At 39.1% G+C, this 15,833-nt stretch overlaps 1 protein-coding gene across 7 annotated transcripts; it reads right to left on the reverse strand.

Moving 5' to 3' along the window:
- Positions 1-2,019: 2,019 nt before the first annotated feature.
- On the reverse strand, positions 2,020-15,657 carry ttc9c (tetratricopeptide repeat domain 9C). Of its 7 annotated transcripts, none has more exons than XM_028460308.1 (6): positions 15,492-15,654; positions 15,150-15,389; positions 7,305-7,444; positions 5,560-5,897; positions 4,563-4,745; positions 2,020-2,419 (listed from the first exon to the last, which is right to left on the reverse strand). In XM_028460308.1, the coding sequence occupies exons 4-6, from the start codon at positions 5,876-5,878 to the stop codon at positions 2,262-2,264; spliced, it is 660 nt and encodes a 219-aa protein (XP_028316109.1). In that variant the 5' UTR covers positions 5,879-5,897; positions 7,305-7,444; positions 15,150-15,389; positions 15,492-15,654; the 3' UTR covers positions 2,020-2,261. The 7 variants fall into 7 exon arrangements, 3 of the variants coding, with proteins under 3 accessions (XP_028316109.1, XP_028316110.1, XP_028316111.1); XM_028460310.1 differs by lacking the exon at positions 2,020-2,419 and adding an exon at positions 2,432-3,484 and having other exon boundaries at positions 15,492-15,657; XM_028460309.1 differs by lacking the exons at positions 15,150-15,389; positions 15,492-15,654 and having other exon boundaries at positions 7,305-7,447.
- Positions 15,658-15,833: the final 176 nt, after the last annotated feature.

Genomic DNA, 15,833 nt, shown 5'->3' on the forward strand with positions numbered 1-15,833 from the left:
GCTGGTGGGCAGGGGAGGAGGTGTGTTTGGGCTGTAGCTGTGTACCGTCTGCTGGGGGTGGTTTTAATCGATGAGCTCTCACAGATGATCATGTCGGCATGGGCCACAAAAAAAAAAACCCGAACTTTCAAAAGGGCACTTGCTCGGTGCAGAGGGCAAAGGTCACGTGCTTTAGCGCCACCTAGTGTCTACCTGTGCACGCCGCTGCCAAAAATGGTGGTGAAATGGGATTTTAAAAACCACAGAAATTGGTCAAGAGTTGCAAAATAGAGTAGCCAAAAATAGAAAGAAATAGTGATAAAAAGGGTTCAAAGTGTCAATTTTTACTGGCTTAAAAGTGGCAGAAATGTGGGGGTTGGGGCAATGTCATTTAAAAAATGCAAACAATTAGTTTAAATTGGCAAATAATGGGCTTGACAAATCGTCAATGTGGGTAAAAAATAAACATGAAATATGGTGAAAATAAGTTAAAAGTGACAATAATGGGTCAACAAATGCAACATTAGGTGGAAAAAGTGGTGAATGTGCCAAAAATATCTTGAAAATGAAAAGACCAACATTAATCAATGTGGTTCATTCTGGGAGAGTCGTGAATGTGATGTGAACCCCAAATTAGAAAATATTTGGATTAAAGATTTTCAAGATCCGCTAAATCCAAAACTGAAAGTTTGATCTGATGGTGGCCCTGCAGGAAAGTTCAAAGGTCATATCATCAACACAACCAACAGGGTTCATACTCTAGTGCTCAATTTGTTGTCAGTCAATTTTAGAAGATTTGGATGAAAACTACTCAAGTTAAATTCATTGTAATTTTTTTTCTGATGATGGTAAAGAGTCATTTTTTTAAATGAGTCAATGAAAATATTTAGTGGCTCCTGAATAGATTTATTTCTATAGTTTTTAATCATCTACAGTCATTTACCTCCTGATGTGGGACCAGTTTTCAGTTCATGTTCTAATCATGATCATTTCTAGCATTATTTTATGTGTTATTGGCATTATCTAACTCAGTGGGTGCCAATTTTTGTTGTCCCGTGTAACCTTTGCATTTTTGTCAAATCATGTGTACCCCCATATCATAAGTACCCTCTCCATAATTTCATATACTTTTTCATTTGTGCAACATGAGGTCTCCTAAACCCGTTTCTCATTGGTTCACACCATTGATTCTCTAAGGCTTAATCCACAAATTTAAAACAATGAGTGAAATTTATTTATTTTTAAAATTTTAAAAAATACCAAGCAACTTTAATGTGATTACTTCAATAGTAAGTAAAAACAGTCTCCTTTGCAAAATGTATCTAATTATTGTCTCCTATTAAGTGGTAAAATTGCCTCTATAGCGTAAAATAATTCTGTTTCAATAAATTAAAAAAAATTGTAGTATTTTTTGAGAAGTTTTAGTTTGTGGCGAACGTTGCTCTTGTACCCCTATGGTTACACGTACCCCTGTTTGGGAACCACTGAACTAAATCACTGTTTTTTACATCATTTTGTATGTTTCTGTTATATTTGTAGTAATCTTGTGTATTTTTCTCTCCTTCAGTGTGCCTTTGTTGTCTTTTTGTGTGTTGCTGGTAATAGTATTTTTCTCACTTAGTGTGTGTGTTTCGGGTGTCATTTAGTGTATTTTGTTGTCTGTTCTTTTTATTATTCAGTATATTTTTCTCTTATTTTGTGTTTTTTTTTGTTTGTTTTGTGAGTTACTGCTATTTAGTATGCTTATCATTTTTTAAAATTTTTTATGCTTTCATTTAATTTTCCCTCTCTTTCTCAAGTACACCCTGTAATGCCATCATGTACCCCCATTTGAGAAACACTGCTTTAGAGAACAGCTCAAGGTTGAATTATTAAGGGTTATTTATGTATTCCATAAATAAAAAAAGTGCCTGACAAAAAAACTTGGTCTGAATCCTTCTCTGGAGGCCAATAACCCTGAGTGACCCCAGGGGTAAAATGTGAGTAATATTTGAGGATAATAGGACGGTTACGTGATGAAAAATAATGACAAAGTCTAAATCTGAGAATCAACATTTATCAAAACATAGGACTTAAAAACTCAATGAACATTTACAGCAAAGATCTTACAACTGTAATTTATAGAGAAATCAGTAGTGCAACAAAGAAATAACATTTCTGTCAGCTGTCTGGAACTTCAGGTGAAAACAATGTTCTTGTCTATTCTGAACATTCCTTATGGTTTGGTGGAGAATTTCAGTTCTCCCAGTTTGAGGCTTTTTTTTTTCCCAGAGCAGGGAAAATTAAACTCCATCATCGTCTCTGTTGGTTTGGTTCGTCTCCTCTGTGGAGATGTTCTTCACACCAGAGGAAAACATGCCTCGATACATGGCTTTCTCCTTCTGGAGCTCCTCGTTCAGTTTGTCCTCCACCCTCTGCAGCTGCTTCCTCACGTTGGAGTCTGTCAAAGACAATCATGTGCTAGAATGACACGATTGTTTCTTTTATTTCATTCTGTTAGACTTTAATCAGGTAAGGAATGTGAAAACTTTAGTCATTACTGTTAACCCCAGAGCAGGAGATTACCCAGTGTTACCCTACGACTATGTAATCATCACTATTATGGTTCCCTCTCACCCTAAAGAACTTTAAAAAAAAAAGCCTCAGGAGCATATTTTACAGTATAACTATACACTCATAAAGAAAAATGCACTGTTGTAATAACATTTAATTATACAAATATTAAAACAACATGAACTGCTTTTAACAAAGGTACATCATGACATGTTTTGGACTGGGCTTTAAAACATTTGACATTCTGCACTTTTAAAGGAAAATGTTAATTCTTAAATATAAAAAATATAACACTCGACCATTATGTTAAAAAAAAAAAAAAAACACATGAAATTATAATGTTTAAAAAAAACTAAGTGATCAGGAAACAAAGTTACTTCTCCTATAAAAGATTACTTAATAAGGACTGGTTGTTAAAAATCCCTAAATATTCAGCACGACAATTGGGGTATTCTTGGGTGGGGTGAAATTTAGTAAAAACTGCAGGGCGTCACCCCTACAACGCATCGTCAGTTGTGTGCCCCGACTTCATTGGCTTTCTTAAATGTCACGTTACCATGGTAACAATAGGTAAACTAAAAAACCATGATCACTTTCTCACATCAAACAATTATTCCTCTGATTATATTTCCTAAATGAACCATTACAAAAACAATGATAACTAAAACATATATATATATATATATACACACACACACATATTGGCTGAATAAACGAAACTTGAACATATATATATATATTTTTTTAAATACAAAATGAACTTGCTGGAATGAAATGATCAATACATGGAAATGATTTCTTCCAGAAAACAGAATAATTTCATCTCAAACGTTGAAACTGCTGCTGGTAAGTTTGTTGTTGACTCCATCATAAATAATGAGTTAGTTGACTAATAGTCATGTGACTTGAACTTCAGAAAGGTTTTGCACATTGCATTGTGGGATCTGGAATCCTGTAGTAGGAGAATGAAAATATGTTTAGTTATAATTCTGATATTTAAAGAGTAACTAAACCCCAAACCCACTTTTTTCTGCTGAATAAACATGTATTAGGGTATTAAGTAGTGCTGTTGGTTGATCCTAGTCCAACTTTTAACATTTTAGTGAAAGTATTTTAATTTTGCGTATTTAGTTGTAAAATGTCAGAGTCATTGAACGTCGGCTATTACAAGTGAATTTTGCTATTGGCTGAGACAGATTCTGGTGACCATCACGCATCATCAACTTTCACCGCTAGTCCCAACCCTCCTATAAAAGCTGAGAGGAGGGGGGAGGGTTTCCTCCAATCACAGCCCTCAGTGAGCATTGGTTCACAGCCCTAATGCAGAACTGGACTCCGTGCGTTCCTAAGGTGATGTTTTTGACTCTGATCTTCTATAAAGAGCAGATTCTGGTCAAATCAGAGAGTTCATCAAACTATGTGTGTGTGTGTGTACAGACACATTGTGTGTGTATCCCCGTCTGTCTCTGTGTGCGCGAACATGCATGTACTTCTGACTGCTGTGTGTGTATCTTTATGTGTAAGTAAGTAGTAAGTAACGTATATTTATATAGCATCTTTCACAGACAGAGGTCACAAACTTCTTTACATATCAGCTCATTCACACACCAATGGAACAGAGCTGCAATGCAAGGCACTAGTCAACCACTGGAAGTAACTTGGGGGTTCAGTGTCTTGCCCAAGGACACTTCAACTGTGATATCTCTTGTTTCTTTGCCAGACAAAACACTTTTTTTCTGGTTGTTCAAAGTGATTTTTTCACTCTGAATTTGCCCATATTTGGGCGTTTCCATGGAAAGCCAAAATATCAACATCTGCCATTGTTTCGTGAAAACACCAGACATGTACCTTTAGTTGTGTTTTGGGGGTGACAATGGCATCAGTAATGGAGGTGAATAACTTTTGGATGAAATACGATCATTTGACAACTTTAAGCTCTCCTATCTTCAAAAAGACGCGTGATTAAAATAGTGAGAATTATTCCTGTGCCTGAGGGTAAAGTCTGTACTTCAATGTGAGGTGTCTATTACCGTTGGGCTGCTCTTTGCAGGCCTGGCCCAGGTAATGTTTGGCTCTTTGTGCGTCTCCCGTCTCCAGTGTAGCGACTCCTGCTCTGTACAGAGCTTTAACGTTGGCTGGTCTCCACTGCAGCACTCGCTCACTGTACTCCAGCACACGGCTGTAATCCACGCTCTGTTTCTGCAACAAACAAGCTGAAACAATGTTTTCATTATCTACGTTAATAAACACAGCAAAAATATGTAACCTTTAAAACAAACAGTAGAGCAAGGCTGGTTTTAGATCAAAGATCACTGTAGATACATTTTAGATCATACAAATCCATTGTTCCATAAGTCAGTTACTTAAACTGGAGATTTAGTTGATTTAGCCGTTTTTTTAATTCTTCAAGTTGTATTTAAGGCCAAGAATAAATTATTACTTCAAAACATTCAAAGGCTCTTTATTGGGAGGGAACATGTTCATAAACTGAGGAATAAAACACATTTTAGGTCTGTTAGTGAGTGGACAACTAGGTAAAGCTTTTGTATATCAGTGTGTGGCGTAAGATTCTGGAACAGTTTACCAATGGAAATGAAAGAGTGTACAGATATTAAGACATTTTAAAGAAAATATCTTTATGTTGTATGACTAATTTTGAAAGTATGTAACACTTTTTTTGTTTGTATAAAATCATACAAAGATGAGACAAAATGCATTTATTAACAGCAGCAATGGTTGGAAAACAGGATGCTGAAAATGTATTAAATGTGACTAATAAGTTTATATTTCCACCCATTCCCTTTCCAACACAAACAGTATGTGTATGTAGTAATATATGTAATTACTGTTTGGTTTTTCTGGAGGGAAGCCATCAACATCAAATCTTTTGTTTATTGTAATATTGTTTCTGGTTTTATTGCATTTGCAATTTGTTGAAAATAATACAGTATAATTATAAAAGTAATTATATTTACGTTCGACAAATACCAACAGGTGTGATTTAGTAGATGTGCTAACATTACCAACCAGCCAGGTTGTTGTAGCAGTCCACTTGTGTGTTTCTCAGAAACTCCTCCTGTTCAGGTGACAGTGACGGTGTCTTTGCTCCAAATCCTTTCAACACCGTCATCACGTCAGAGTCGAGGCCCCTGAGGACCAACAGAGCACGGTGGTAGCGTCCGATGGCTGAGCGAATGTTCCTCTCTCTGTACAAAGCGTTTCCCTCTGACTTCAGCTGAGACGCCTCCTCCAGAGACGCCCAAACAGGTGGTTGTCCTGCAGACTTAGGTTCTGCTGCTGCTGCTCCCTGCACCTCCACACCTTCCTCTTCCTCTGCAGCGTTCATCTCTACAGCACACACTCAGCTGATAACAAAAACACACACAGGAATGGTAATTAACATGTGTGACATACTGTAACTTTAATTTAAGTGGACAGGAAGCTTGACAGTAGATCTAATAAGTAACAACAGCGATTCTCAACTGGTGGGTCAGGATCCAGAAGTGGGTCACAGACCTGTACTGGGTGGGTTGTGGACAGCTGGACAAATATCATGAAACACTTCATACATATGTGTCAAACTCATGGCCCAGGGGCCAAATCTGGCCCTTTGGAGCATCCAATACTTAAGAAAGTGGCTGGAGGTACGTTAAACGTAGCCATAGCCCCCAAGACTATGGCACTCACCACTAACATGGGTTCAAATCCCACATTTGACATATTTTTTTTTCATTTTAACATATTTAACATGGCAAATTCCACCTTTAAAAATACATATCTGATAAAAATAAACATATTAGGGTTTGGGATAAAGTTACAGTTAGGGTTAGGGCTAAAATAAAAGGGTTAGTTAAAAATAAATGAGCTAAAATACAAATGATGGAACTTTAAGTCACGTGGTGCACCTATCACATGACCTAAACTGGCCAATGAGGGGTGCTACGTATGAATAGAGTGGCAGTCTACGGATAAGTTTAACGTACCTATAGCCATAGCCATTACTTAATGTCTCTCATGTTGGACTTGTCTTTTATTCTGAAAGAAACTTTTCTTTTGACAGGCATGCTGTGAAATGCATGTTGCACAAGGAAAATATATAGATTTATGTTTTTATTTATTTTTAATTATATAGATGTGTTTTCAACAGTTATTGCTGAAAAACTAACTAAGTTGGTTAAAAAGGAAAAAAAAAAAAAGTGGGTTGGGAAATAAAGACAGTGGCAAAAAGTGGGTCCCAGGGTGAGACCAGTTGAGAACCCCTGCATTAGACCAATGTTTCTCAAATGGGGGTACACGATGAAACAACGGGGGGGAGGAAAATTACAAACAAAAGCATTAACAATATGTGGTTTTATGTTTATTTTTTGTTAAAAACTATAATCATGATGATGAGGGAAATGATCTGGAAACACAATTTATTAAAACAATAATATACACTTAGTGACAGGAAACACTGCTATTGCTAAGTAACGAGAGTTTGAATTCTGTCTAGAAAGCTTTGAATCAGGGGTGGGGGACCTCCAGTCCTAAAGCAGTGTGTTGGAGCAGGAACACATTATGAATCAGGCCCTGGAGGAGTTCACCACCCCTGCTTTACGTTACTGCTGAACGGAGTACACATTTGCTGTTTAACGGATTGACTACTCTCGTCTGGTGATGCTACAGCTAGCAGCGAATTAGCAGCTCATATTCTCACCCCAGCTACCTTTGTGCTGCTCAGCAAGGCAGGGTTATTATCTATAAAAATGTGACTGAAAATAGCAGCGCCTCACCTCGTAGCACCAGTCAGTGAATCAACAACATTTATGTTTGGCAGTCATGCTGTCGCTTCTTCTTCTTCTTCTTCTTCTTCTTCCTCCTCCTCTTCTGCATTTCCGGTAGGCTGGACACCACGTGGCGCACTGCTGCATTACTGGTAAGAAATGGTATTACACCATGACGAGTTCATACCTTCAAATCAGAATCAGACGTACTTTATTTATTCCAGGGGGCAATTATTTGCGTTACAGACGCTCAAGAAATATTACAAATTAAAAGAATAAACATTAAACAAACAAAGAAAAAACGTACATAATTAAGTAAAAGACTGTTATTTAAATAAGGATTAAATACATGCGCACACATTACAGTAGTAAAAAAATAAATAGAATAAGATAAAAAACAAAACAAAAAAAAACAAATATAAAATAGATATTTACAACAATCAAAGCTGTGAGGTTAGAGTGATGATTTGCAACGTTTGATCGCCACAGACAGGATTGATTTCCTGTGGTGTTCTGTGGAGCACCGAATGAAGGTTAATTCAATTCAAACTTTATTTATGTAGCGCCAATTACAGCAATATTCATCTCGTAGCACTGATGAAAATATAAAATTCTTAAAGGTCCTATATCATGCAAGTCAACTTTTTTGAGTTTTTAACATTGTTACAATGTTAATTCCTTATCAAAAACACCCCCAAAGTATTATTGGGATTAATTCCTGCATCTCTGAGCAATCCTCATTAATCTTGCTCTCTGAACTGCCTCTCTGCCCTCTTCTGAAAAACAAGCGGTTCAAATTCTAGTGACGTCACTAGAAGTCTGAACCGCCCCCGCCAGGAAGTGCCTGCTGCTGGTGCCGTGCCTCCACAGTTAATATGCCACCCATTGATTGGATTCAAGACTCCAGGTTCTTCACTGATGTTTATTAACACCGTAGAACTAAGTTCAGACAAACAAAACCATAGATATTAGCTACTTTACAGAGTTAGCATTTCGTAGCATCATGGCTAACACACATGAAAACACTGAGCAGAAACTGACCACTTTAGCCTGCTCCTCAATCAACGGCAGAATCATCCCCAGCAGCAATCTTCACAGTAGAAATCACCTTTTAACCATGAACTTCTTATTTAACTGCATTCACAAACCTATAAACATTAACTTCCAGCAGCATGGAGTCAGTCATGGCGCTGCAGCTACTCCTCAGTCTCTGTGTCTAGCTTATAGAGTTAGCAGGTGCTAGTTCCTGTTTAGCATTTCAAAATAAAACAACAAAAAATATAGCTGCATTTACACTCCCACCATCACACAAAGTGTGATTCACAATGAAAAATCACATTACAATTAGAACTTTGTAAGCCATTATTGTGAATACACAAATACACTTTCAAAGACAAATCCCATACAAGACCTGCTTAATCAGCCTCAAGCATCAGTACTGTTTTGTGTACAGACCTTTCTAGGTAAACTGGCTTAGTGGTGCGTTTGCCTTTACTGTCTAGTGTTGTGTCACTAAGTAAAAGTTTCAGTTTTCTGACTCTTCCGTCAGCTCCTTGGAAGACTTCAACGACTTTTGCCACTTTCCACTGGTTTCTTGGTGCGCCATCATCTTGCAACAGGACAATGTCATTTACTTTAGCATTTCTCCTTTCCTTATTCCATTTGCTCCGTTGTTGCAGATTCAGTAAATACTCCCTTCTCCACCTAGTCCAAAATTCATTGGACAAGAACTGAACTCTTCTCCATCGTTTTCGAAGATAAAGATCTTCCTTTTGAAACTCGCCAGGTGGTGGTGAAATTATTGATGACTTCATCGTCAATATATGGTTTGGAGTTAGGGGTTCTGGCCCTAATGGATCATTGAGATTTTCTGTGGTCAAAGGTCGACTATTCACTATAGCCATCACTTCGTATAGGAAAGTTCTTAGTGAAGTGCTGTCTAATCTTCCAGCAGACTGGTTTAGGATGGATGTAAGAACACTTCTTACGGTTCGAATCTGCCTCTCCCAGACACCCCCCATGTGACTGGAAGCAGGTGGGTTCATGACAAAGTTGCATCTTAAATCTTTCACACGTTCTTGCTCTGATCCTTTTAATAAAGCCTGGAGTTCGTTGCGTGCCCCCACAAAGTTTGTGCCCTGGTCACTCTGCAGCTGATACACATTGCCCCTTATGGCAATAAGGCAGCGTAATGCATTGAGGAAGGCATCGGTAGAAAGATCATCCAACGCCTCGATGTGAATGGCGCGTGAGCACATGCAGGTGAATAGGAGCCCGTATCTCTTCATTTTCTTCCTTCCATCTTTCACATAAAATGGCCCAAAGCAGTCCATACCACTGTAGGCAAATGGAGGAGTAGCTTCTACTCTCTCTGGTGGAAGGTCAGCCATTTTTTGTTCCTGACTCTGCTTTCTGAGTTTTCGGCATTTGATGCATTTGAAGATGAAAGAGGACACTTCACTACTGCACCCAATGATCCAAATTCCATTGGAGCGTAGTTCATTGATGGTCATTCCACGGCCCTGATGCTTAACCCTTTCATGGTAGTGCTTTATCAACAATCGAGATACATGATGTCCTCTGGGAAGGATAGCTGGGTGTTTTACATGGGGGTGGAGCGTTGCTTGAGTCAGTCTACCTCCAACCCTCAGGATTTCTTGGTTGTCCATGAATGGGTTCAACTTGTTCAGCTCACTTAGCTTGGTCCCTTGCACTTCCCCCTTTTGTAAAATAGACTTGATTTCAACACTGAATGTTTCTCTTTGAACCACGCGGATAATGAAGAGTTCAGCATCTTCTCTTTCTTTAAGTGTTGAAACTTCATTGATTCTTGCAAGACCTTTAGCTTCCTTTGCAAGGCGTCTTAATCTTGCTATGGCCCTTACTGCTCTCTTCCACTCTGAAAACTTCTGAAGCCGATCTGGTAGAGACCTTTCCTCTTTTGCTTTTGTAGTGTGAACGTATGATCCTTTGATTTCCGGGTCATCCTCATCTAGTTCTCCTACCTTGGTTTCTCCTCTCTTAGGGAGGTCCCTTAGCCACAAGAAACTAGGGCCTTTGAACCAGTTAGACTCTACCAGCTCCTTTGAAGTAAGTCCACGAGAGGCATGATCAGCTGGGTTTTCCTCTGAAGCAACATATTGCCACTGACATGGTCGTGTGCTTGATTTGATCAGTTGTATTCGGTTGGCTACGAATACATGAAATCGCCTTTCATCATTGTTAATGTAACCAAGGACGACCTTGGAATCGGTCCAAATATATTCTTGTAGATCTATCTCCATTTCTCTCTTTAGCAGATCACTTATTCTTGTAGCCACTACTGCAGCTGAGAGTTCAAGCCTTGGGATTGTTGTTACCTTCGTCGGTGCAACCCTTGCCTTCCCCATAACAAGGGTGCAATGAACTTCCCCAGTCTTTGACACAGCCCTAAGGTAGGAACACGTTCCATAGCCAGAAAAACTAGCATCGGAAAAATGATGGAGTTCATACTGCAGAACTTCTTTGGCTGTCAACGGTATGTAGCGTCGTGGTATCTCTACCGAAGATAGATTACGGAGGTCTTGGAGCCACGCTTCCCAACGTGGCTTAAGGTCATCGGGAAGTGGATCATCCCATCCTACTTTGTCTTGGCACATCCTTTGAAGAATCTGCTTGCCTTTCAAGATTATGGGTGCTACAAATCCAAGAGGATCAAAAATTGAGGCTACCATTGACAGTACTCCTCTTCTGGTAAAGGGATGTTCTTTTACCCTTACACTGAACTGGAACATATCTGAGCCAATGCACCACTGGACTCCGAGAGCTCGTTCCATCTTGTGTTCTCCTAAAGCCAGGTCTAAGTCAGCTGCTCTCTCAACACGTTCTGATGTTGGGATTGTGGCGAGAACTTTCTTGTTATTGGTAATGAATTTATGTAAGTGGAGCTTACCAGTACTGCAGAGTTCTCTTGCTTCTCTAACAAGCTGGATAGCTTCTGCTTCACTGTCCAAACTTGTTAGTCCATCATCAACATAAAAGTTACGTTGTATGAACCTCACTGTTGCTTCACTAAACTTGTCTTTTCCTTCTGCGGCCAGGTGTTTGAGCCCAAAGTTTGCACAACCTGGTGACGATGCAGCACCGAACAAGTGAACCTTCATGCGGAACACTGATGGGGCAGATTCCATGTCACCTTTTTCCCACCACAGGAAACGGAGGTAGTCTTGGTCCTTTGAAGCAACATGAAATTGATGGAACATTCGCTCCACATCGCACATGATGGCTACTTGTCCTTTGCGAAAACGACACAAGACCCCTACAAGGGTGTTTGTAAGGTCTGGCCCGGTGAGTAGATGCTCATTCAATGATGTATTTTGGAACTTAGCTGAGCAATCAAAATACCACACGAATTTTTCCCGGCTTTTGGGGGTGGTAAACCCCATGATGAGGAATGTACCATTAGGCTTTTGCTTGATGCCTTCTTTCAACTTTGCCAAAAACCTTATATCTTCTTGTGACAGAACTTCTTCACTGCACTTCTCCGCAAAATCTGACTCGAAAACCTTAAGCATATCTGCTGGACTGATCATCTCTTTGACTTCAGTTCGATAAACAAAATGGACCTCGGATTTGAGCTCAGAAGAGGGCTTTCTTAATGATGACACGATGGCTGACACCAATTTCATCTTCCGGGTCACAATCAAAATCAGTGCTGCTGCAGCCCATAATACTCCAACCTAAAACAGACCTTTGCGCATATGGCTGGTTTTCACTGCCTGTGACGACATCTCTAGGAAGTAAAGCTCGTGGACAATTATAGCCAATCAACAATCCAACTTCACAGTCGAGCTCAGGAGACATTTCATCTGCCAAATGTTTTAAGTGAGACCAATTTCTTGCAGTTGAGCTTGTGGGAATGTGGGATCTGTTTGCTGGTATGTATTCTCTGGTATAAGTTATTGGAAGTGTGATTTTAGTGTCAGAGTTGATGCCTCTTACTTGCAATCCTTGCATTCTTTGGCTTTTTACCACCTTTGATTTTGATGTTATTGTTGAAATCTTTAGTTTTATTGGTTCTTGTTTGACACACAATTTTTCTGCTGTATCTTTCAAGATGAAGGTGGTGTCGCTCTGACTATCAAGTAAAGCATAAACTAAAATTTCCTTTTCTGGTTCATTTTGTGAGGAGACGTAGACTGGAACAATGGAAGAAGTATGAGTGTTGCTCTTCTCTTGAACAACTCGATTAGAAGTAGCGAGCTGTTTTTCTGTACATTCTGATTGATGGGTTTTGTCTTCTTTGTTTTCATTTGACCTGTCTTCTTTCTTCTTTACTTCTTGTTCTTTCTTACCATAATCACGATGTAAGCAAGTGGGATGGCGTTTGTCACATAAAGCACACACACTCCTGAATGTACAAGCTTTGGAGTTATGGCCAATCTTCAGGCAGCCAAAACACAACTTCTCCAATCTCACAAAGTTAACCCTTTCTTCAACTGGTTTTTCCATAATTTTGCGACACTTATGGAGTGTATGGCCTGTCCTTTTGCAGAAAATGCATGCAATGCTTGTCTTCTCTCTTGTGTTTGTGGTAAAAGTCTTCACACTGAAGTTTTGATTTTGATGATGTTTGGACTGTTCTCTTTCGGTTTGTTTTGATCTTTCTTGCTCAGTTGGCTTTACTGCATATAATGATGTAATAGGGTTGCACGCAATTCTAGCTTCCATGTTGAGGAATCTTACAAAGTGTTTGAACTCAGGAAAAATGTTGTGATGATCTTGGTAAATTGTGGCCTCTCTATTCCAGCGAGAAGTCAACCAGTCTGGTAGTTTGACTGTGATCCTTTGGTTTTCCACACAGTCATTCAGTGTTTGTAGACCTTGTATATATGGCATAGCTGATTCTACACAGCTCAAATAATCAACAAAGTCATGGAGATTTTCACTTTCTTTTGGCCCAATTTTAGGCCATGCGTGTATTTTATCACGATATGACTTAGCAACTATGAATTAATTACCAAATCTATCCTCAAGTATGTCCCAGGCGGCTCGATAAGCTGTTTCTGTTCCTACAAGGAAATGGCCTTCAATAGCTCTCTTGGCTGAGCCACCAACATACTTGCGTAGAAAGAAGAGCTTTTCTTGAGTTGGCAGGTTCTTTCGATCTATCAGTGTACAGAAGGAAAGTTTCCAATCATGGTACTTGAGTGGATCTCCCTTAAAGATCTCAGGTTCTGGGATTGGAACTCGGTTAGCTGTGATTGCTTCAGCGAGAGCTTTCGCAAGGTTATTGGAAGCCTCACTGGAGGTTGGAAAGGGTTGAGTGTTGGGAACTGAAATGGATGAGGTTTGTTGCATGAGCGGGATTGTGGTTTGGATTATGGGTTGACTTAGCTTGGCTTGTTGTGCAGGAGGAGCTTGGGAAACTGGTGCTTGATGGGAGGGAACAAATGGGTCGATTAAAGGGTTAAGTGTTGGCATTTGGTGGAGAGATTCTGAATAAACTTGAAACCTCGCCTGTGCTGCGACATGGTCCTTAAGTTCTTCTAGTCTTTCTACTTCTCTTCTTTTCACTTCCAGTTTAATTTTTCTATCGGCACTTTCGGCCACAAACTGAGCTCTTTTTCTAGCACTTTCAGCTTCAATTTCCCTTTCTTTAGCTTCTCTCTCTGCTTTTAGGATTTGTTCTTCAACCTCAAGTCTTTGGATTTCTTCTCTTTGTTGATGTTGTGCATTTGTTATCTTTATCACTTCTTGTGTAGCTACAACTTCAGCTGCTGCTTGTTTTGCATTCAGGGACAGGATAGAAGAATGTCTGGATGCTTTAGAAGAATACTTTGACATAGCGGTTTGAGCTGAGTTGACACTAGACACTGTGCTGTCAAAAACTGACTTAGCATCAGGCCAAGATATATCATCTAATTTATCACCAGTGCGAAAGTATTGGGCATTTACATTCGCAAACCTAGTGAATGCTTGGCATGTGTCATTCATTCTTCGGATGTCAGGTTCGGGACTTGAAATTGCTCTTATTTCAAGGTAAACATTGTCGATATCCACTTGAATTGTGTTGATTGTATTTACAATCTCATCAATCAGATCATTTCCATCACTGTTCTTAATCGACCGTTTTAAGCCATTAATATGATACTTCCATCTTCTGTACATCTTTACAAAACTCATGTTTAGATTCTTCAGTTTTTCATCTATTAAGGCCTTTCCTTTTTCTGTTAACTTTCTTGTGCGTCCAGTTTTCCTAATTTCTGGAGGTAGGTGTGTGTCTTCTGCACCAACCTGAGATTGTGCATCTTCGACTTCCTCCCCAGCGTCGTCATGCTGTGGTAGTGTAGTTTGCTCTGTGTCACCATCTTCTTGAAGGTCTTCATTGGTGGCCTCTTCAGTTGGCAGAAAAATATTTTCTTCAGTGTGTGACATTTTTAATGTGTAGTGTATGAAAATGATATATTCGGTTCTCTTTTATGTGTAAATATAAAATAGCATGAAATGTTGAAAATGAAATTAAATGTAAAGATAAATCTCTTTCATTTACATAGCTTAATCTTTGCGCAATACACATCAAACATTCCAAATATTAGAACAACAAACTTCAATAAATGTGAAATAAATGGAAACTAACACAGCGTAAATCTTGGTACAGTCTATGTATAAATGAACTAACTCACTGAACAATGCTTAATATCAACTTAAAATGTCTTCAACTTAACTGGGAAAATGATTAACTTGTGTTTTTTTTTTTTTTTTTTTTACTTCTACTTTTCTTTAATTAAATAATAAACTGCAGGAAAAAGGTCCACTGCTGCCTTAGGAAATGCACATAAAATGCACGTGTGCTTAAACTTAACGGCAGCTTACAAGTACTTGTGCTACTTTCAAGATGCTCTTCTTAACGTGCTTGCTTGTGTAGCCTTGTTCACTTGCCCCTTAGATTCACACGAACAGTTCATGAGCTAGCCTTTCTTTACCACACGTGGCCTGCAGCTGTCGTCTTCATCCACACAGAGTCTTCCCCGACGCAGAAGTGTTCTACTATGCCGCCCATTGATTGGATTCAAGACTCCAGGTTCTTCACTGATGTTTATTAACACCGTAGAACTAAGTTCAGACAAACAAAACCATAGATATTAGCTACTTTACAGAGTTAGCATTTCGTAGCATCATGGCTAACACACATGAAAACACTGAGCAGAAACTGACCACTTTAGCCTGCTCCTCAATCAACGGCAGAATCATCCCCAGCAGCAATCTTCACAGTAGAAATCACCTTTTAACCATGAACTTCTTATTTAACTGCATTCACAAACCTATAAACATTCACTTCCAGCAGCATGGAGTCAGTCATGGCGCTGCAGCTACTCCTCAGTCTCTGTGTCTAGCTTATAGAGTTAGCAGGTGCTAGTTCCTGTTTAGCATTTCAAAATAAAACAACAAAAAATATAGCTGCATTTACAGTTAACATACACACCCATTCTCTCTGGTGCTAGAGGCATGCAAGCGGCTGAAGAACATCTGTTTGGATGGACATTGTCCTTTCTTATC

The sequence above is a fragment of the Gouania willdenowi genome, chromosome 10 (assembly GCF_900634775.1).
Source record: "Gouania willdenowi chromosome 10, fGouWil2.1, whole genome shotgun sequence".
Lineage (NCBI taxonomy): Eukaryota > Metazoa > Chordata > Actinopteri > Blenniiformes > Gobiesocidae > Gouania > Gouania willdenowi.